This window comes from Oppia nitens, unplaced genomic scaffold (genome assembly GCF_028296485.1).
Source record: "Oppia nitens isolate AA-2021 unplaced genomic scaffold, nextdenovo-longstitch-racon4-pilon3 scaffold2_pilon_pilon_pilon, whole genome shotgun sequence".
Classification (NCBI taxonomy): domain Eukaryota; kingdom Metazoa; phylum Arthropoda; class Arachnida; order Sarcoptiformes; family Oppiidae; genus Oppia; species Oppia nitens.
In genome coordinates this window covers 5,539,669-5,562,959 of record NW_026533210.1, presented here as the reverse complement: position 1 = coordinate 5,562,959, position 23,291 = coordinate 5,539,669, and the positions used below count along the sequence as shown (strand labels likewise).

Sequence of the window (23,291 nt, the reverse complement as noted above, 5' to 3'; positions counted from 1 at the left end):
ATTTTTAGCAAATTGTGGTAGTTGTCCATTTGGTTTTGATCAAGTTGACTTAAATGATCTTGGTAAATTGGGTGATAGTAATCATGAACAAGCAGGGTCATTATTAGAAGCTATCAAACAGGTGGTCAATGAAAAAAATGTCAATAATATTAATGAGGATAATGTTAATATTAATCATGATAATGATGTACATATTGATTAATAAAATTCAAATTATTTAATTAATAATAATAATAATAATAACATATATTAAAATTTTATTGTTAATAAATATATTTTATTTCATAATTTTATAAAAAAAAATATTAATAAACAATTAACAAAATTGTTAGTTCAGTAAACATGACTAAATATAATTTTATAAATAATTTATTATTAGTAATTAATAAAAAAAATTTATTTTTATTTTTTTATTAAACTATACTGGTGCTGTAAAAAACAAACTTATAATTGTGACGGGCATATATGGTTGTTTACCCGTCAATAGCCCGTAAAGTAGAACTTTACGAAGCAATATGCAATGCGGGTATGTTTGATAGGGAACTGTGACGTAATAACTGTACGGGATGCTATTAGAAGACTATTTAAGAGTAACGGTATATTTGTATGGCTTATATATTACGTCACAGTATATATGAATGGCCCATTCGGGGCTCTGATCACTGGTAAAATATATCGGTATTAAGTAAATAAAGCCTTGTATCGGAACTCGGAAGGACTATCCGCAAAATGACGGAATGTGTGTGCCCAACTCTGTTACACCTAAGGCTTGCACTTACTATTCAAATAATTAGTACAACTGTTTATGAGCTGAATATATAGCTATTGCTAGCCTGAGCTTCTCATTTATTGATAATATATAATGAGATAGTTAATGATTTACATGTATTGCTTATTACAGTATATTAAACATAATAATAATTAATTTAACTTATTCACATAATTAATAATAAAGCATAAATCATTTTAAACAACAAAACATAATATTAAGAAATAATAAGTAAATACAAAATTGATAATATTATGAAATATAATTAAATAACTGTTTTGTTAAAATATATTTTAACTTATAATAGAGAGATACATAAATATATACAGTTTAGTATAGTTATACATTACAAAGTAACTTTGTATATTGATTGGTGACACTGGAACCGCTTAAGTGATGTATAGACCATCACATAATAATTAATAAATATTTTTTAACTATATTATAAAAATTGATATTTTGACAAATAATAGTATAAAATTGATATTTAAATAAATAATGCAAAATATTTTTAATTTAAGTAATCTTTGGGGCAAAAAAACTAATGAAAATAACAATAAACTTATACAAAATATTTGACACAAAATAATACTAAAAATTACTATAAACTGATAACATAAGYGATTGTTACATTACAAAGCAGTTTAAGGTTATTAAATAAATGAATATATAATTTAATCAATCATTAAATATAAATTTCAATTTAATAAAATTGCAAAATACTTATCCTTATAAATAAATATCATTAATAATTACACAATTACAGACGTAATCATTTGTATAATTAATGTTTTTAATATTAAAAAAAATATTTTACACAAAAAATAGATAGCATTTTTTATATTGAATAAATGTTAGCAAATTTTAGACAACAATTATTTTTAAAATCAAAAAATAAATAAATTGCTGCCAAACATTACTAAATTGTATAGTTAAATACTAAATATACTTTTATATAAAATGATTATCAAAATAAATAAAATAACTTATTTTTGAAATCGAGATTAATAAAATAATTTTATTTTTAATTATGAATTTATTATAGAAATACATTTTTATTGAATAAAGGCATCCATATGAGCACAGAGAGGTATAATATAAATAAAGTCTAAATATAGTAATATTGATAAAATTATATATATATTAAAACTTTTTAAAATTAATTAGTTTATAATATAAAACTATTTTATTGCAATTTTAAAAAATACTAAATATTTCATAAGTAAAAATTGATACATCATTAAAAAATTTAAAACTTTGTAAACTATTTGTTGTAGAATGTTATGATATACTACTATATAGTTAATATAAATATAACTACAGGTAAATATTTATAAAAAATATATACAGGTATTAATTAGTTGTATTAAAAAATATTGTTTATATGTAAAATAAAAGTTTAATTTATGTATATCAATCAAGTATTATTAAATTAATACTATTATTATATTATTTTTATAAAAATAAAATTATTTTAAACAAAATATTATAGCATTTCATAGAGAGAGAGAGAGAGAGAGAGAGAGAGAGAGAGAGAGAGTCTTAAACAGCGGCGGCGGCGATGATAGCGGAGATGCTATTAATTTAAATTATATGGTCAACAATACGTTTGATTTAAAAGTGATCAAGGGCAAAGTTATAGATAATTTTAAACTAAATAAGATTGTAATTGGTCATTATTTTTAATTAATTGTATGATTGGCCAGATAATTGCAGTTGATTATATAATTTTAAAAACTTTTTTAACAGTCGAGTGTATATTATCTGGCCAAACATACAATTAATTTTTTAAAAATGACCAATTACAATCTTATTTAGTTTAAAATTATCTACAACTTTGCCCTTGGTCACTTTTAAATCAAACGTATTGTTGACCAGATAATTGAAATTAATAGTATCGTTGCTATCATATTGCCGTTGCTTTTGACTCTCTCTCTCTCTCTCTCTCTCTCTCTCTCTCTCTCTCTCTCTCTCTCTCTCTCTCTCTGTATTTCATATTTACTGTATAATGAAATATAAGTAAATTATTTAATTTATTAAACATATTTAGTTAGAAAATTAACAATCATTCCGTCAATTTAAATATCAATAGCTTGTCAGCTGTAGAATAATATACTACAATAATATTTAATATAATATATTGTGCTTACAAAGTAATATTTCAAATATCAGTTTAATACACAAACAAAAATTGTTAGAATTAATATCAATTTTTTTTATTTTTTTATTTTTAAAAAATCTAAAATATATTATAGAAATATTATTTTTGTTGTTTTCTAAGTTAGATATCATTGAAAATAATATTAATTTCAATAGAAAACAAATAAATGATGTCATTTAACAATAAAAATAGTAATTTGTCGTGTATTGAACAATATCAACATTTATATCAACTGTCTATTGAAAAGCCTGAAATATTTTGGACAAAAATGGCCAAAGAGTTGCAATTAGAGTTTAAGGGAGAGTACAACAAGTTTCTAGAATATAATTTTCATACCGATAAGGATGAGCCCATACATACCAAATGGATGTCCGGTTTGCAGACCAATATGTGCTACAATGTGTTGGACAGGATTATCGATAGCGGAAAAGGCAATGAGTTTGCATATTATTGGTTGGCCAACGACTCGGTGGACATCGACCGCAGTCTGACATACAATGAGCTGAAAAGCCAAGTCTGCAAGTTTGCCAACGCTTTGAAGAGTGTCGGTGTAAATACCGGCGATCGGGTGGCCATATATATGACTATGACTTTAGAGGTAGTGGTGGCAATGCTTGCCTGTGCTCGCATTGGTGTTATTCATACAGTTGTGGTATGTTTTCATTTTGAATATGAATATACTTTTATGATTGTTATATACTGTCTGTTAGTTTGTTATATACAGTAATAAAGTAATAAACTTTATTTTTTATATAGTTTGCAGGATTTAGTGCCGAAGCACTGGCCGATCGTATGCGAGACAGTAGGTGTGTGCTTTTGATAACATGCGACGGCGCCTATAGGGCCAACAAGTTTGTGCCATTGAAACAGATAGCCGACAATGCGATAGATATTTGCAGAGATAATGATCACTCGATTATGCATTGCATTGTCTATCAACATCTTAACCTACCGGTGCTTAACAAACATTCTACTATTGATGACAATAAGAAATCAAGTCTATCAGCAATTAAGTGGAACACTGAGGTTGATCTGTGGTGGCATCAATTGATGGCCGATCAGTGCGATCGTTGTGACCCGATTTGGTTGGATGTCGAACATCCTCTCTTCATATTGTATACCAGTGGTAGTACCGGTAAACCAAAAGGTATTATACATACAGTAGGCGGTTATATGCTATACTCGGCCACAACTTTTAAATATGTATTTGATTATCGCGCGRGAGAAGTATTTTTCTCTACGGCCGACATGGGATGGCTTACAGCTCATACGTGTAGTTTATATGGACCGCTACTAAATGGCGCAACCATTGTGCTTATGGAAGGAACACCGTTTTCCCCCAAACCTGACCGTCTCTGGAAAATAGTGGATAAACTTGGGGTCAACATCTTCTATACGGCTCCGACAGTCATCCGATCATTAATGACTTTTGGAGACCATTTTGTTACAGACTATAGCCGTAAATCATTACGTTTATTAGCTTCTGCCGGTGAAACTTTGAATCCTCAAACTTGGTATTGGTATCGGGATGTTGTAGGTAGTGGCCGGTGTGCAGTATTGGACACTTATTGGCAAACAGAAACGGGTGCTCCTATTATAGCCCCGTTGCCCGGTTGTATGGCGCTAAAACCAGGCTCAGTAGGTCTTCCGTTTTTTGGTATCGTTCCGGTCATACTCGATAACAATGGCAATGAATTATCGGACGGACCGGCCAATGGTGTGTTAGCTCTAAAAAAGCCGTGGCCAGCAATTGCCAGAACTATTACGGATAATCATCGCCGATATATTGATTCATATTTTACTCAATCTTCGGGTTTTTATTTTACTGGTGACGGAGTTTATCGGGACAGTGATGGCTATTATTATATTACCGGACGAATGGATGATACGCTCAACATATCAGGACATTTGTTGTCTACTGTTGAGATAGAGTCGGCAGTCAGCGGTCATCAGGCAGTGGCCGAAGCGGCCGGCATATCTGCTAATCATCCAATCAAAGGTCAGTGTATTATAATTTTTGTAGTCATAAAATCGGGAGTGGAATATGACTGTGCACTGGACCAGCAAATCAAGGACAGGGTTGCCGTTAAAATTGGACGATTAGCAGTACCTGACTTTATATTTGAGGTACGGGCTCTACCGAAAACTCGTTCGGGAAAATTAATGCGTCGGGTTTTGACCAAAATTTTGACTAACGATAAAGATTTCGGCGATATATCGACAATAGAAGATCCGTCTATTATTGAAGATCTATTGAATAAATGTAATAATAATTATAATAATTATGTCAAGTGATTAAATATATATATATATATATAAATTTTTGAATATTTTTTTGAAATATTATTATATATTTTTCTATAATTTACAATATATAATTTATTTATTTGTTTTTTTCTGAAAAATATATRAAAATATTAAATTATTTGCTTAAATGTAATTTGCTAATTATRTATTATAAATTAATGTTAACAGTATTAATAATAGTTTTATATAAAATTATTATTTATCTAGAAAATATCAAAAGCAAAACATTTTATTTTTAAATAAAAATTATAAATATTAATTAAWTAAAAACATATATCTTTTATAATTAAAAGTTATCAAATTAATTTATAATTTAGCCTGTAAGTATTGTATTAGATAAACAATTTTTTTTATAAATAATCAGTTAATTACACAATAAAATAGCTTAAATAGTCTAATGTAAATTTCAATTTATTTGTGATAAGTTCCCTTATATTTGTAAAAATTTATAATTAACAATATGCAATATTAAAATTATTTTTCTAAATATGCCAATTCATAACATTATAGTACAGTATTATAAGTATTTTATTAATCTAATAAAATGTTTGTCATTTTTAGTTACAATACTTTATTATTATTATTATTATTATTATGAATTTTTGTAATACTTTATTTACTACTGTATACATTGTAAACTACTGTAAATTATATTAAGATTATAAATTTAAACAATAATTTAAAATAATTTTTGAATAATAACAGTAATTTTATTTAATGAAAATTACTAATAAAAATATGTTACGTTTAATTTCTGTTGTGTTAACTATAGTTATTTTTACAATAATTTGTTTGACTTATTGTCATTCAAGTCATCAAACATTACCAAACATTGTACTGATTAGTGCCGACAATAACGGTTGGACTGACATTGGCTATCACTCGGATTACATGAGGACACCAAATATTGACATATTGGCCGCCGACGGCATTGTTTTAGATAATTACTATACTTATCCATTGAGAACCGGTAGTAGGGCTGCACTGTTCAGTGGTGTTCATCCGATTCATAACTGTGCTCACAATACTGAAACTTGCGGTAATAGTCATTGGGGTTTTCCGATTGAATTGAATTTAATGTCTCAGTATCTTAAAAAGTATAGCTATGCCACACATGGTGTTGGTTAGTATAGTAGTGTGTCTTTATATTATAAGACAATTAAATAGTATTTTTTTTATTGAAATGACAGGTGAATGGCATTTGGGATTATCTAAAGAGAAATATTTGCCACAAAATAGAGGGTTTGACTCATATTTGTTTTCATCATCTGATTCTGGTTATACTAGTAGTCGTCTAAATTGTTTGAAAAGTCAATTGAAAGACAATCATAACGATTATGACGAGTCAGATATATGTCAACAACTGGACTCATCACATAACCATATGTTAACTGATGTCTATTATCCACTAAAGCATTATAACAACCGGTTTATGACTATTATTGACAGTCACAACAAATCTCATCCACTATTTCTTTATGTGGACTATGAATCCAATACTAAACTACAGGTTCCACAACAATATATAGATATGTTTTCACACATCAAATGTGAAAATAGGAGAAATTTTACGGCAATGGTTTACGGGATTGACGAGTCTATCGGTGTAATTGTTGACCGATTGTATAGAAAAGGATTGTTAGATAACACTATTATTATGTTTATCGGTGGCAATGGACAGCAATACTGTGAGCAAAAATGTGTTAATATTGTGTATCAATTAAGTAATTAATGTATTTATCAAAAAATTTTAACTCAAAACTAGATATTAATGATCATAATTTGTCATTAAGTGGTGTAAAATATAGCTTACAAGAGAAAGGTTTGTATTAAATAATAATAATAAATGTAAAGTTTTTTAAGTTATTAAAAATTTCAAAATTATTATTCAAGACTTAAAAGTTTCGTCATTCATATGGAGTCCACTATTGAAAACTAGTCGATATATATCTCAATCACTGTTTCACGTGACAGACATTTTGCCGACATTTTTGGAGGCCATTGGAAAAGACATCGACACAAATGCGCTTAATATGTATGGAATATCACAGTGGAAGGCATTATCATATAATGAAGAGTCCATGCGATCTGAGCTTCTCCATATAATTGATCCATTGGCCAACATGTCGGCTATTATACGACACAATTGGAAATTAGTGCAAAATATGGGAAAATCTCAACGGGACAGTGAGTTTGCATCATGTGATCACCAGTCTATACAATATACCGAAGCGGAGGTTAAACTACATAAAGCCCTACAAAAACTGGACCGATTTGATTGTGCCGCCTATCGGGTGCTTAATCATATGCACCGACAGGCAAACTATGAACTTTGGGAAAAATCTGTAATCAATTGTAATGATGATGACCTGATGCCGACACAACAGACCTGTCGACAACAGGACAGGGAATTGTGTTTATTTAATCTAAAAGACGATCCGTGCGAATGTCATAACAAAGCACACGACAAACCAGAAGTGGTAGATATGTTATGGAAGAAAATCATTGAATTAAATCAAACTAATGTTCCTTCAGATTGGGAAACATTGACAGCAGATAATTGTGTCACTCATCACAACATTTATAATAAAGATATCAATTAAAACTGTGTTATACTTTAATTTAAATCTATATATAAAAATTTTTAAATGTTAATTATCTTCAAATATTATATAYAAAAATTGTAATTAAAAAAGATTATTAATAATTATCGTATTTTAAATGAAAAAAATATATTTCATATTTTAGATATTTTTCATGAAATTTATGCACATTTTTTTGTACAAATTACTGTAACAGTTTTTAAATGATTTTATTAACAATATTAAAATACACATTTAATTTTTTTTGTTTTGTTTTAATGCATAAAACAAGTTTTAACAATTTAAACAATCATTTATTTTCTATTGACAGTCAACGGTGCAAACACACCACCAATGACTGGTCGGTTAATAAAATGTATCGGTTGGCCTGAATTGCTGTCAATCCTATCAGAGAAAGGTACCCGACCTGTGGTTTCTCTAAGCCATTGGGCAGTCCTATCGAACATCAATTGACGGAGCCGTGAGTCAGAACTGGAGGCTGCGGTAAACATAACCCAATCTAACTTTGTCTGGGCGTCGACATTGGACAGGGGTACACCATATTTGTTGGGTACCGATAAGTACCACTCATCTTGTTGTTTGTAAACCTATTAAGAATAATATTATTTAAAAAAATATAAAATCATTAGTTTATTTATATATATATATATATRTCTAACCCATTCGGGCACCAGTTTAGTGTCCAACAAGATATCGGCGTACATATTGTAAACCATAAACCATGTGTTGGCCGTATTGTAACTAAATTTCAAATGTTTTTTAGACGGATCTTCAGCATAATCTATCCATTTAGTGACATAGTTTTCGGCAATTTGTCGGTAGTATTTTTGATCCGCTTGATTGCCTACTTTTTCAGACAACTGTGCCATTGCTCCGATACCTGCAATAGCTTTGATCGACAAGTTTGTCGAGTTTTTAATTCTTTGCAAGAAATCATCAGTGGTTAAGGCATCGCCTAAATTATATAGATATAAAGTTATGTTATATATAACGATAATTTATTAATATGCTGTAATACAATATGACTAACCAGTTATCAATCCGTGGTCAACAAGATATTGAGTCCATTGTTTGGCTATTTTGTAGTGTTTTGTAGCCCAATCCTTATCATCAGTTGCTCTAACATAGGCCGACATCATAATCAACATATTAGCACTTTCCTCGACTTCCATATCTTCTTGTTTACCATCTCTGTGTCCAATACAACGCGGATAACTTGATCCCAAATCGTGAATACAATATTTGTATGGAAAATAACCTTTTTCTTGATTGTCTATAAGTGGATCCAAAAGATATTTAAGTAGAAGTGGGTTTAGGTATAACTGGACGGGAAAGTGGGGGTAAATAACATCCACTGTCTGACAGTTGCCGTCCGATGAAATCTCTTTAAGCATAAGCCATGGTTTTTCAGGTGTACCCACCAGTTCAGTGCCACCAAATGCCTATAAATAAAATAAAATAATTATTATTTTAAATTTAAGTAATCATACTAAATATGATTATTATCATTTAAATTTAAGTAATCACATGACTATTAATATTTTGTCTGTTTGTTTGTTTGTTTGTTTGTTTGTTTGTTTGTTTGTTTGTTTGTTTGTATGATACAATTAAATTATCATTGAATAATTCAGATACTCAGGTAGGTTTTAGGGACAGGTAGGCTGGTGTCGTGTAATTACACTTTGTATATTATAAAGTTTTATTAATTGTAAATTTTCAATTTGTGTTACTTACAATTAGTATTATTTTAATTTAAAGCAATGTTATTTCTATGGGAAATTTTAATCAGGTAGGTTTTAGGGACAGGTAAATTACACTTTGCTATATTATATGAGTTACAGGTATACCTGTGCTAAATTTTTGAAATGCAAAAATAATTTGTGTTAAAATTAATTTTTATTTAAAGTAATGTTATTATATATATTGTGTGAGTTTATGGCACATGTTAGCTACATGTGTTTTTCAGTAATTAAATGCAACAAAAATTAAATATATTTTTAAATATATATAAAAACATTTCTCAAAAGTTTAAATTAATTTAGTAGTTTTGTTAATATATATAAACAAATTAAGTCTCATTCAAATTACTTATAGTAAATATTTTTAAATTAGTAAAAGAATTGCACGGCTATACATGTTGCTCGGGACAAACTAGTTAGTATTATGATAATAATAATGTATCTGAATTAACTATATTTAAGTATAACATGCTTATAGATTATATAGCGTTTTTGTAATTAAACACAAAAAAATATATTTTTATAATCTATACAATATATATTATGATGAGTATGTGTATTAAAATGAAAAGTAATAGAGACCTGTCTTAGTGCTGCTGAGACCACTTTGACATAACTATCGCCACCAACTTTGTGAGCATCGGCCACAATACGACTGTCCAAATCGACAGCTCTTTTGAGTGCTGCCTGACTCTCACCCAACACAAAATCAATCATTTTGTTGTCGTCACCACTGAAATAACTTTCCCAAAGTTGGTTTAACTGAGAATCAGTATAGTTGATGGCCGGACGTCTAACATGTGCGACACCATAAAAGACAGTCTCTGATCTCTGTTCACTGGCAATCATATTGCGAGCAAATGCCACTCCGGGCCAGTTGTCATTTATGCGCCGATAGTTTTTATCAACTATATCGTCAAGTATACCGTCTTTTACAAATTTTGAGCGCAACGATACAGAGTCACCCGCCTTAATATTTTAATTTTTAATTTCAAATATACATTAATAATAAAAATATTGATTTATTATATGAAGTTATTAATCTAATTATTGTATAAACTATATGCTTGATATAAATTAGTTGTAAAATAACTATAAACAAAAATTTTATTTTAAATCTTCTTAAAATTATAATTTAAAATTCAAGTTTTAATAAAGATAACTAATATTAAATTGTAATTAATAAATAATATCATACCTTATATGTAATTAATGAATCGGTAAAAAACTTGATTGTTCCCCATTTAGCCATATCTATGAATATGAATAATATATAATTTATTAATTTTCAAAAATAATTAGTTAAAATCAAACCATTAAATTCATCAAACGTTTTCTGGTTTTTCAAATGAAGATTTGCATTGAGTATAACATTGTTTACTTTAAAGACATCCCATTCGACCACTTCATTGACATCACTTGATGTCCATTCGCCGGACAAATCAATATAGAGCTGTACGTCATGTTTGGATTTATCTGTTGACCGGACAGTGGCCGCTATATATGAAGCCGGAAGTGACAGCCGTTTCAAATCTGTCGGATCTATTGGTGTAAAAAAGTTAACTTCCAGTACAATGGGACCGGCATTGAAGGTAAATATCGACTGAGTCGGTGTCACTTTCAGTCCAACTTGTTTTGCCTGAAGATTTGTGCCAATATTGTCTTGGGTTGGATGACCCATAAACTCATAGGTTTTGCCGTCTACTCGAACCAGACCTGCCATTCCTCTGACAGGTCCTCTCCAGAATGTAGGCCACGTACCGTACAGCTCTCGAGCGGACATCCATGTGGACAGGTATGGACTTTTGACAACAAGCGGTACAGCCGGCAAAATATCTATTTTTATAAAAACATTTATTATTTTAAAAAAGCTTAATTAATTTAGTAAAACAAAATTATACCATTATCTTGATATGATAGACTAATGAATAATGAAATTAATATAATTAATAATTTCATAATTATTATAAATATTTTACAAAATTATTAAATAAATAAATACTAATATATTAATAATTTGCTAAATTTTTTTGAAAAATTTAACTTTTATACCTAAATGCATAAACATTTTTGAGATTAATCAGGATTTTATCAATTATGTTTCAAGTATTTTATTAATTAACAATTGTATCTAGTTAATAATTTTTTCTTATCTCTTCTAACTAAATTTTTCAGTCAAACAGATTTTTTTCCTACTTGATAATACAATTAATAATTTTGCACTTTACTATTTATTGATATAAGTTTTAAAAATACATTTAAATATCATTGTATTTTGTTAAATATAAAAGATATAAATAAATGGAAAAAATTATTTTATTGGACTAAACATATAGTCATTTATCTATACTTTAAAGTAAAATAATACAAAATAATATACCTTAGATAATACTAGAGTWGAGCAAATAGTATGTTTCTAGAAAATTTCTCAAGAATAAATTTCTATAAAAATTTAACTTTATTCTTATATTATGGGATTCCCATAATCTATAGCTATTTTAATACGCTATTAATAAGACATAATAGACATATAATATTATACTATTAAATATATACTACACTAAAATGGGATATCTATATATAAAATAATTATAATTATTTAATAATAATCAGTTTTGTAACATTTAATTATAGATATATCATAGTTGAATATAATTAATTAAATAAATTTTTTATTTTAATTAATAACTAAAATTCTAATTGTCTGAATAGACAAAATTGTAAAAATACTAAAAAAATCAAAACACATGTATTGATACAAGATAACAAATATCGAAAGACAAAATTAAAAATAAAATAATATGGTGATCCTATTGATAGAAATTTCTTATAGAAACTTTCTAGAAATTTCTCTATTATTTTATAAATTTCTCTTTTTTTTTTGCTAACACTAGATAATACTGTAATTAATAAGTTATTAATATAATATTTATGTGATTTTTTCTTATTTACCAATAATTATATGAAATATATMGTACAGTAATTGTATATTTTATTTAAACTATTTATTTTAGATTTTATAAATTAAAGAACATTAACTAACAATATAAACCTAAAGTACTAAAAACTTTTATCTGTCCCACACTTATAATAATTATAATTATTATAAATATACAGTAACTATAGTATAAAAAATAGTACTGTATATTGATGTATAAATGATGAATAATATTGTTTCATTGATCATATATTTTTAATACATTTTTAATAAAGGCAATATAATGTTAGCAAAATTTATACTTGATAAAATATTGTTTTTAATAACAACACATTAAAGCACACATTAAATGAATACTGTTTACGGTTTATACTTATTTATCTACAGTGTATTACAAATATAAACTATTTTTTAAATAAATTTACATGTATCAATAACACAATATTGATATATATATATATATATATACCTGTACAGGTAAATATTAATAATTATATTTGTGTGTAATTTCATACCAATAAAAAATATTTACAACACTTTAATGACAATATTAACAATTAATAATATTATAGTTGTTATTATCATTATTGATCGGAGGCTCATAATTGCTATGATAATCACTGTCAACGATACTAYTGGTATTTTGTTGTTTATTCAAATACATAGCTACCAGTGCCAGTATTATAGCCAGTAGGCAAACAAATGTCAAAAATATGAAACATATGCCCCCATAGGTCGAAATAGTTGACCGAAACAAAGCGGCCATTACTGATGATCCGATTGGCGGCACAATGGCATCGACTACTGTTAGCAAAGTAAATATTTTGCCCAATTCGTTGGCGGCCACTATTTTGGACAGATGTGACCGCAGACCGACATCGGCCAACCATGTGGTACAGCTAAATGCCAATGAGATATAATAACCGGTTGGCTCTAATACTGTTCCCAATACAATCATACGACACATGAGTCCAGAAAAACCAATTACTGTTAAGTAAAGATCCTGTATATTGAATACCTGTTCAATAAATATATATTAAATTTAGAAAATTTATATCCAATTATTATATAAATTATTTAAATATTACAAACTTAACAATACTTTTATAACAAACGGTGTGAATGTCAACACAAATAGACAGTTAGCCACCAGTCCTATGGACTCGTAATCGCTAAAGTCTTTTGCATCCCATTTATAGATATGTTCATAAAACTGAAACTCAAATGACGGCACAGACACCAAAACATAGAGATARCAAAATATGCCACCAATTATCAGCCATATCTGTGCCCGTGCTTTCTGTTGACGTCCCTTCAGGGCAGTCATCACAATGTCTTTGATGTTACGCCAATCAAACAACAGTTTGATTGCATGTCTTGCACTGCGGACTCTCACATAACTGTCCTTTTCGTCAATTGCCTCGTCATCAACACTKGACTCAGTGAATGTSTCGTAAAGTCTATGTTTGTCTTGTTGTTGATCAATGGCCCAAACAGACCAAATGAATGCAATGAAAGCGCTTAAGGCACTAATGAAGAATATGATGGTCTGATTGTGGATCTGTTGGTCACTCCATACTGGGTCTCGATTGATGAGATGTCCGTATAATAAATTTGCCACTAAATGTCCTATTAATCAAAAAAATGCATAATTAAATAATACGAAAATAGTTTATACAGCCGTACCCAAGGCTACGATTGTCTCTAATATAGCCATACGAAATGCCCGTAAGTGTGATGGAGTAGTGGCCGCCACGTATGAGTATGCCGTACACCAGGTCATAGCACCAGACAGTATGTACGGTACAAATGATAACAATACCCATCGGACATCTAAATATTAAAAAATATATAGTAATAAAAATTTTAAAAATATAATTAAAAACAAATTATTAATATTAAAATTATTGTAAGTTTAACTTACTTTGACAACACTTTTAAACTTACAATAATTTTAATATAAGGTATGACATCAACTTTAAAAATTATTAATAGATTTTTCAAAAAAAAAACCATTGAGAACCAGTACCTGAATAAAAATAGTAAGCATTTAACAGATTCATAAGAGCCTCGAYACATTGTGTGGCCGATCCTACTAAAAATATGACTTTCCTGCCGCCACTGTATCTATCAATCCAAGCGCCCAAAAACAGGGCCCAAACAATGCCCGGAATATTCTGTATAATACTCTGATAAGAGTTATACTGTACGGCGTCGGCCAATGCCTGTACTTTGTATGTGTAGTTTACGTCTGTTTCGTTAATTTTTGCCAAATTAAGGCAAAACTCACGGGACATACCATACCGTATGACACATAACTTGTCTTGAATTAACAGATCCAATGGTGTGGATCTAATGTTTGAGCTGACAATCATGAAAAACATATAGATTTCAGGTCTTAATAGTGACACAAATGTTACAAAATATTTTAGCGATGAAAACATTTTTGGACTTTTTTTAAAAAAAATGTATCCAATAGTAGTAAAATTGTATTAATTTTTTAAACCTTTTTTTTAGTTATATTTATTATTAGTTTCCTAACTAAATGAATATTTTGAACAAATTTTTATTTAAAAAAGATATCAATATAAAGATTAAATTACCTATTGATTTTAGTTAGATAAATATTATATATTTTTTTTAAAATTGTAATGTGATACAATATAATTAAAATGATTTATTGTTTATAAATAATATTGTATAATAATATTATTATTTATAAACAAACAAAAATATTTTCAAAACTCAAATTACTACTGTATAGTAACTATACATATGCTAACAAAAATATATTTTTTGATTTTTTTAAGTAAATCAAAATGCAAACATCATTACAAATATTTTATACATCAATTTTGAGACAATTTTCAACATTTGATAATTATTTTTATTATTTAAAACAACACAAAATTGCATTTGATATATTGCATAAACACACTAACATAAAATTTATTAAAACYATAAAATAATAATATCTGCTAATTAATTAATTAATTATTATTATTATTATTAATATTTATCACATATAATTATCTCAGATTAAATTATTTTATAATACTGTACTGTATTTTATTAGTTTGTATTTTTAATAAAATTTCTTAAAGTTACGTCATTATAATTTTACAATAAATTTTATTATATATTGTTTCTCTAATAAATTACGTTATGATAAAATTATTTAATTATAATATGAATAAGTTTACCAAAATTGTAACAAAATTAAATTGACAGTAGCTAATTAAAAAATTATATAGTTTATTAGTGATTCAATTTACAAATTAATTCAAATTAAAAAAATATTCTTTTAAAATAATAATTAAAAATTCATTAGTAATAATYATATTTATTTATAAAAAAATTAATGATTTTTTTATTGTTAACATTTATCATTTTGATTATTCATTATTATTTTAAAAATATTTTAATAGATTTTACAAATATTAATGATTTAATTTTTATAGATTCCATAATACATGTAAACATTGTCCAGTAGTCAGGGAAGTGACGATTTGAAAGTAATTATATATAATGTTATGTTTATATAAAGTATCGGAACTCTTATGAAATACTATTGAAAAGACGATGACATATAAATCATAAAAAACTAAATATAATTTATGGGTTTTTTTTTTTATTTTTACATTAAAGTGGATTCAGCTTTCATTTAATTCATCTTCAAATTATATTACATTAGAAATCCTATATTTGATACTTAATATATATATATATATATATAATGCAAGTATTTCAATGTTTTCTAATTTTGACACTTAATTTTTTTAAAGCAATCAATATTTTTTTAAACAGTATTCAACAGCCACTCAATATAAAATTAAAGTAAAATACAATAATATTACAATTTTATATTATATATCTTATTATATAACTGTTTACAATATAGGAAACCTAACAAAATATTGCTTATACCTATTAGATTACAACTACAATATTGCCAATCATTTCGTATTTTTTAAATAAAAATTTTTATAAAATCAATAATTTGAATAATATTAATAGAATAGTATAAATTATTTTATATAAAAATAATTTTTAAAAAACATATATTTGTTTAATCACAATCAAGGTGGTTAATTTTTATATTTTAAAATTTAAATTTTACAAAAAAAAACTTTCTTCGATATCTTGCTCATTGCTTCTTTAATAATAATAATAAAATAATAATAATAATAATATGACAGTTATTTTCAAGTAATTTTATTTATAAGCAATTTAATCTTGTTTTTCTTTCTATTTAATATAATAAACAAATTGTCAATTATATGTATATATTTAACGGAACTGTAGTTTATATTTATAGAAAGGTATAGCATTATTGAGTCATCATTTTCAATAACCTAACATTTGCTATAAATTTAGTTTCATTTCTAACGTTAAATATAGTCATTTATAATATTAATATTAAAGAAATAATAACTATTTACTTTTTTCAAATAACGTTATGTTATCCAATTTGATTCAATTGATATTTTTTCTAAATATAATGTCTGCTATGTTTAACACTTATATTTTTATTGATATTAATATGAGTGTCAATAATAAGAGACGACTGCCCGACAGCTTTAAACAACAGTACAGATCATTGATAATGACAACCACTTCATCACCAGATGAGGTCTATAGAGAGCCACTACAAGATATCAAAGGTTTGATTATAATATTCAATTAATTTAAAATATAATTAATTAAAAACAAGAAATATATTATTATTACATTATTAGAATATATAATTTCAATATTATATAAAATTAATATGTTTTTAATAATAAATTGTATAATAGTTTTTAATATAATTCATGTATATAATTTAGTAATAATATATAAAACATTTTTAATTACTTTTACAATTGATATAAGTTGATAACCAAAACTGATTTGTTTTGTCTTAATTTAATATATGCAATATTCAATATAAATTATATATTAAATAACAATCAAGTTTTTTGTAAAATAAAAAATAAATTATCTTTTTTGAGATAAGCAAAAAAATTTGATACAAAAATTTATTTCATATCATACAGTAATATCAACAATTAATTAACTGTAATAGTATCTATAAATTATAGCATAATAATAATAATTCAATATAATTTAATATGTTATATAAAATAATGTATAAAATTACATCCTATAAATTTTATTTTATTATAATAGATATTTGTTATCAAATATTTGAGAAAAATCGCTACCGAGACGGGGATTATATATGGCGTCCCTATAATTCACGTTTTTATGGAGAATTGAGATGGAAAAAGATGAAAATAAAAACATAAAATAATAATAATTTACCAAATTTTACATTAATATTATTTATAAAATTATTTATAACATTAAATTATTTATGTATAGTATACTGTATTATTATTTTTTGTTTTGTTTTTATTATACTGTATATATATCAGATGTGATGTAGCAATAGTTAACTAAATATTATAATTTTTTAGTAGTATATATATATGTTGATTATAAATTCATAATAATTTTTTTTTAAAAATTAAATCATTGCTAAACTAGATTATTTCAATAGTAAAGTGTAGAGTTATTATTGTATTGTATCTAAATTAATTAAATTATATCATTTATTCAATCTATATTTAATATTACTATTTCACGCTATATTATCATACAGTTATATTAGTATTAAAAACATTTGACTTTGAAAACAATTTATTTATATCTACTGTACTTTTTTTGTTTCAATAAATTAATATTTTTTAAATCAATGAATTTATTATCTTTTAATAAATCTAAATAATTTGTATTATTGTGATTTTTATAAATTTATTTATTAATTTAAACAATGCATCATTTTCTATCGAATAGTTTTTAAATAAATATTTTTGAAAATATTTTTTTTAATTATTATTGAAGTTTAAATATTAGGATTACAGATGAAACTCAATGAAAAAACCAGTATCTTATCTAATGGATCACAACTTTCATCTGTAGCACAGCTCAGGTAGTAATTGATGTAAAAATATATTACTTGTATATATAAAATAAAAATATTTTAGATTATTTGATGCATTCCATAAAATATAGACTTATACTTACAGTATATTATAATAAATTGCTTTCATAATATCGATTTAGTTCAAGTTCTAACACACACTCATACATACACTCAAACATACATACATACATACACATACATACACACACACATACATACATACACATACATATATAGTTTGCATTCAACAAAATGGATATAATCTCAATAACTTTTATTTTCTTGATTTTTTTCAAACTAAATGTTTTTGGCAATTATTTTAAAACACATTTTAGCTTTTACATTTATAGTTTAAATAATAGTCAATGGTTGAGCAATTGAAACACATTTTTTAGAAAAAAATTATTTATTTAAATTTATTTCTATAGTATATTAATTATATTCTATGATATTACTAAATAATTTATTATAAATGTAATTAAAGACAAACAATGCAATATAATTTAATTCATTTTATTTGTTTATTTAATCTATATTTATTGTTACATAATTATAGTGTATTTTGTGAATCTAATAATAATAATACTGATGATAATAATAGTAAAATTAGTGATTTAGATGAGTCAATAGATTATGATGAGTGTCCCGATAGGAGTAATACTATCATTGATAGTGTACGCGATTTGCACCGGCAGTTCAAAAGTGCTAATAAAACAATAATAACAAGTGATGGGTTTAATTTTGATGACAATGTTAAAGATTTTATGTATCAATTGTTTGGTTTAGATCCACGAAAGCGATTGAAACTTTTGGAGACTCTGTCGACCACTGATTTAGGTCTATCCCAGGAGTGTACCCGTGCGCACGCTATGATTTTTAGAAGTTTTAAAAATATGGACATTTGGGCACTACAATGTATGTCAAATAATTAGTATATATAATTTATATATACCAGTATATATTGATATATATATTTAAAAATATTAACCATTTCAAAATATAAAAAATCAGTATATAAAAATCAGTACAATATAGACTATTTACTAATATATGAATAAATTAATTTTATGAAGTAATAAGAAATTCATATTTTTAAAAATTTGTAAATAAATATTTTTTAAAAAAATATTATAGATTTTGATTCAATGGCTAACTTTCCACCGGCGGGTATAATGGAGGGCGTGTTTGCCAATTATGGCGAATATGACGAGTGTCTTAATGTTCAGTCACCGGCTGCTATTGAACCGATCATTAGTGGTCAGTACTGTTTGGCCAAACTTGTCATACCGTTCCCCAGTTTGGACACTCATGTCGAGACCGATTACGATGACAGGGATCTGTCATTCTTTCTGAAAGCTAATGAAGACTTTGATGTCACTTCAGTTACCGTTAGGAATATGATTGAAGCACTTAATATAGTTAACGGAACTGTGTTTTCACTGGGAGTCTGTATACCCTCCCTGTGCACACCAAATGAAGTTCAAACAATGATTAATAAAAGTTTGTAAAGATTTTTTAAAAATCATATTTATTTTTGATTTATTATTTGTTTGACAATTTTTTCACAGTATTATATCCCATATTACGTATGCCTATTGAGATAGATCAGTGTCGTACTAGAGATAAGACTATCACTATTGATAACTACCAGCGCTTATCATTGTATGCACTAAACATTTAGTAATATTAAATATATGTAATAAATTTTTAATTTTTATTATTTTTTTAAAAAAATACTACAATGCAGTATAATACTAGGTTTGCTTACTGTTGGTGTTGTTTTAGGAAGTTTGCTTGATTTGATTAGCATTGTCAATGATAAAGGTTGCGACGATAATGTTGAATATTATACAACATATAATAATAATAATAATAATAATGAAAATAATAATAATAATAACAATAATAATAATATTGAAAAACAGTCAAAATCAGTACAATTGCTAAAATGTTTTTCAATAATCACAAATATTCGGCAATTATGTGCCGAAAGTAATGCCAAATATGCGACACTCGACACATTGAGACTGATATTAATACTGAACGCACACTTAGTTCACGCATATATATTGACGTTTACTTTGGGCACCAAAACACTTAAACGTGTCGTTACCGATGCTTTGCCTAAATTTTTTTTAGACCCCCGATATATAATTGTCAAAAGTCCTCTAATGATTGATGGACTGTTCACATTAAGGTATGCCACACATTAACCCACCATTTAGCAATTTATCTCTCAGTTTTATAAAGTTTATAATTTTCAAAAAAAATTGTTTTTTTTTGTTTTTGTAGCGGTTTTCTTATATCCTATACATTACTACGAAAACTACGCCAAACAAACGGTCGCCTAAATTATCCTTTTTTTATATTTCAAAATTGGCTACGATTTGTTATACTGGTATTCGCTTCTATACTGTTTTATTATGTGTTTCCACTCCTAGAAGACGGACCCGTATGGGATTCGGCCACCGATTTGATGACTACCGGATGCAAAGATCCAATGAATTTGTTAAAAATATTTTTATTTATAAATAATTTTCAAGAATTTCAAGTCGAAAATTTTAATCAAACAGTAAGTTTATTAATTATATTTGCAATTAATCTATATTTTTTGATATTATTATTTTCTTAAGAAATTAATTTAATTTTTACTACCATTTACTAGTGTAACATAACTCTATGGTTTATGTCATCTCTGTTGCAATTTTTGATAATATCTCCACTATTTATAATACTATATCACAAGAGACCTCGTTTAGGATTAATTGCAATCATTGTGGCTATCRGTGTCTCATTGTTCATAACAATATCACCATATCTTCTCTATGGTATCAAACCATGGCATATGATACTCTATCGACACGTCCAGATGCTCAGCTCCCGGTTTAATAAGTCGGCCAATTGGTTTCATACCACTCCTAACGTTCATATACTAAGCTATCTTATAGGCATATGCTTTGGCTATTTGCTTACAAATAACAGTCAATTAGATTTAGGTAAACGAAGTGTTCGTTTTTTATGGTTGGCCTCTATCGCCGGTATCATAGGTATGTACTATTGGAACGATACCTTTTGGAGGGGCGGTTCTGGTGAGCCAACACTTAGTGTACTTTTGTGGCACACTATCGGCAAAGTAATATACTGTACAAGTTTTGGTTGGATTTTTTTTGCCAGTTGTACGGGAAGGGCAGGTAATTGTTTTTTTTGTTGGTTTATATCTTAAGATAATGTTATAGATTTTATTAGTCATTTTTTATTTGATTTTTGTTAGGACTGTTCAATAAAGTGTTGTCACACCGTATATTTCAACCGATTTCTAGGCTATCATTTGGTATATATTTATTGCATTATATGGTTGTCATTAGACGTATATTTATTATTAAGAGTACCGTTTGGATGACTGATAGACTTATGGTAAATATGCAGTACATTATAAATTATAATATTATTAATAATAATAATACTGTAATTATGATTAAGATATATGAATTATAGTAGTATATCAAAAGTATAATAGTATATATAATTTAATTTTAATGTAATTTTTGTGTCTGTCTATTCAATTATAGTTTTCAAATTTGTTCATCGATTTATTTATTGATATATTTGTGGCCTTTATATTTTATATATTAATTGAATGTCCATTTACTAATATATTTCGACTATTGTTTCAATCAAAAACAGCAACAACAACAACAACTAAACAAAATAAATGATAAATATTACTATTAATACATATAACAAAATTTGTAATTATTTTATTCAATTTATATATTTGTATTTTATAGGTTTATTTAATATTAAATAAAAACAATTAATAAATAAAATGTAAGTCGGAATTGAAGTCTGCCGTTTGGATATCATATTTGTTTGCTATTCAATCAATTTGATAGATACTACTCATATTTTTCTTAATTTATATTAACAATATATTTATATTACATATAAATTAATACTATAACTATAAAATTAAATTAACAAAAATTATAATTACTTACAAATATTTTCAATATTCCCGGCTCTTATAGTATAAAAAACTAATTATCATTTTGTGGTTAAACTACATATAGTGTCTATTGTTTGGCAATTTTGTTGTGTGTTTTTGCTATAACTGAACGGAAAATTATGGATAAATTATATCCATAGCCTGATAGTTGATATCCAATAAAATTTCTTTAAGATATTAAGTCATGGGTTGTCAGGTGTGTACCAATTGATGATGTGTCTGGAAATGGTGTATAAAATATTAGTATACACACCCTGACAATACCAAGTACTTGTTTTTGAGGGTTAATATCTTGAAAACATTATTATTAAATTTTTCTCAAATTTTTCTCAAATAAAGAATATCTCTCCAAAAATATTTGATAAAATTTTCATAAAAATAAATAAATATTTTTAATACTTTTGAAAATATAAGAAAATTAATGAAAAAATACAATCACTAACTCATGTGTTTACCAGATTGACACTAAAGTAGACTCCATTGATCTCTACATTGATTCAACTTAAATTATATTCTAATTTATTCGAATCAATTCCGAGTCTAATGGAGTCTACTTTAGTGTCTGATCTGATAAACACAAGAGATCTCATATAAATTGTATATAATATATAATTTCTGATTATTTATCTTATATTTTCAAAAAGTATTAAAAAATAACTTTTTGAAAATTTTAGTAAATATTTTTTGAAGATATATTCCTTATTTTTAGACAAATTTGAGAAAATTTAATAATACTCTTTTCATGATATTAACCCACAAAAAATTAGTACTTGGCATTGTCCGGGTGTGTATATATA

The 23,291-nt window shown here is 26.3% G+C and overlaps 4 protein-coding genes across 4 annotated transcripts; 2 read left to right on the top strand and 2 right to left on the bottom strand.

Annotated features, from left to right (window-relative positions):
- The first annotated feature begins 3,198 nt into the window (after positions 1–3,198).
- Positions 3,199–8,047, top strand: LOC128955841 (acetyl-coenzyme A synthetase, cytoplasmic-like). Its single transcript, XM_054301518.1, has 7 exons — positions 3,199–3,582; positions 3,687–5,193; positions 6,010–6,360; positions 6,428–6,925; positions 7,003–7,059; positions 7,131–7,799; positions 8,037–8,047. The coding sequence occupies exons 1-7, from the start codon at positions 3,199–3,201 to the stop codon at positions 8,045–8,047; spliced, it is 3,477 nt and encodes a 1,158-aa protein (XP_054157493.1).
- An 86-nt stretch (positions 8,048–8,133) lies between these two features.
- LOC128955839 (uncharacterized) lies at positions 8,134–11,519 on the bottom strand. Its single transcript, XM_054301517.1, has 7 exons — positions 11,481–11,519; positions 10,894–11,415; positions 10,778–10,833; positions 10,162–10,548; positions 8,871–9,282; positions 8,500–8,795; positions 8,134–8,427 (listed from the first exon to the last, which is right to left on the bottom strand). The coding sequence occupies exons 2-7, from the start codon at positions 11,360–11,362 to the stop codon at positions 8,134–8,136; spliced, it is 1,914 nt and encodes a 637-aa protein (XP_054157492.1). The 5' UTR covers positions 11,363–11,415; positions 11,481–11,519.
- Positions 11,520–13,045: 1,526 nt separating this feature from the next.
- Positions 13,046–14,931, bottom strand: LOC128955838 (uncharacterized). The gene is made up of 5 exons (XM_054301516.1): positions 14,547–14,931; positions 14,204–14,350; positions 13,620–14,146; positions 13,139–13,535; positions 13,046–13,053 (listed from the first exon to the last, which is right to left on the bottom strand). Exons 1-5 carry the CDS (start codon positions 14,899–14,901, stop codon positions 13,046–13,048), a joined length of 1,434 nt encoding a protein of 477 aa, XP_054157491.1. The 5' UTR covers positions 14,902–14,931.
- Positions 14,932–19,252: 4,321 nt separating this feature from the next.
- Positions 19,253–23,000, top strand: LOC128955837 (uncharacterized). The gene is made up of 8 exons (XM_054301515.1): positions 19,253–19,403; positions 19,623–19,988; positions 20,057–20,150; positions 20,482–20,685; positions 20,781–21,060; positions 21,235–21,679; positions 21,760–21,902; positions 22,953–23,000. Exons 1-8 carry the CDS (start codon positions 19,253–19,255, stop codon positions 22,998–23,000), a joined length of 1,731 nt encoding a protein of 576 aa, XP_054157490.1.
- The last annotated feature ends 291 nt before the right edge of the window (positions 23,001–23,291 follow it).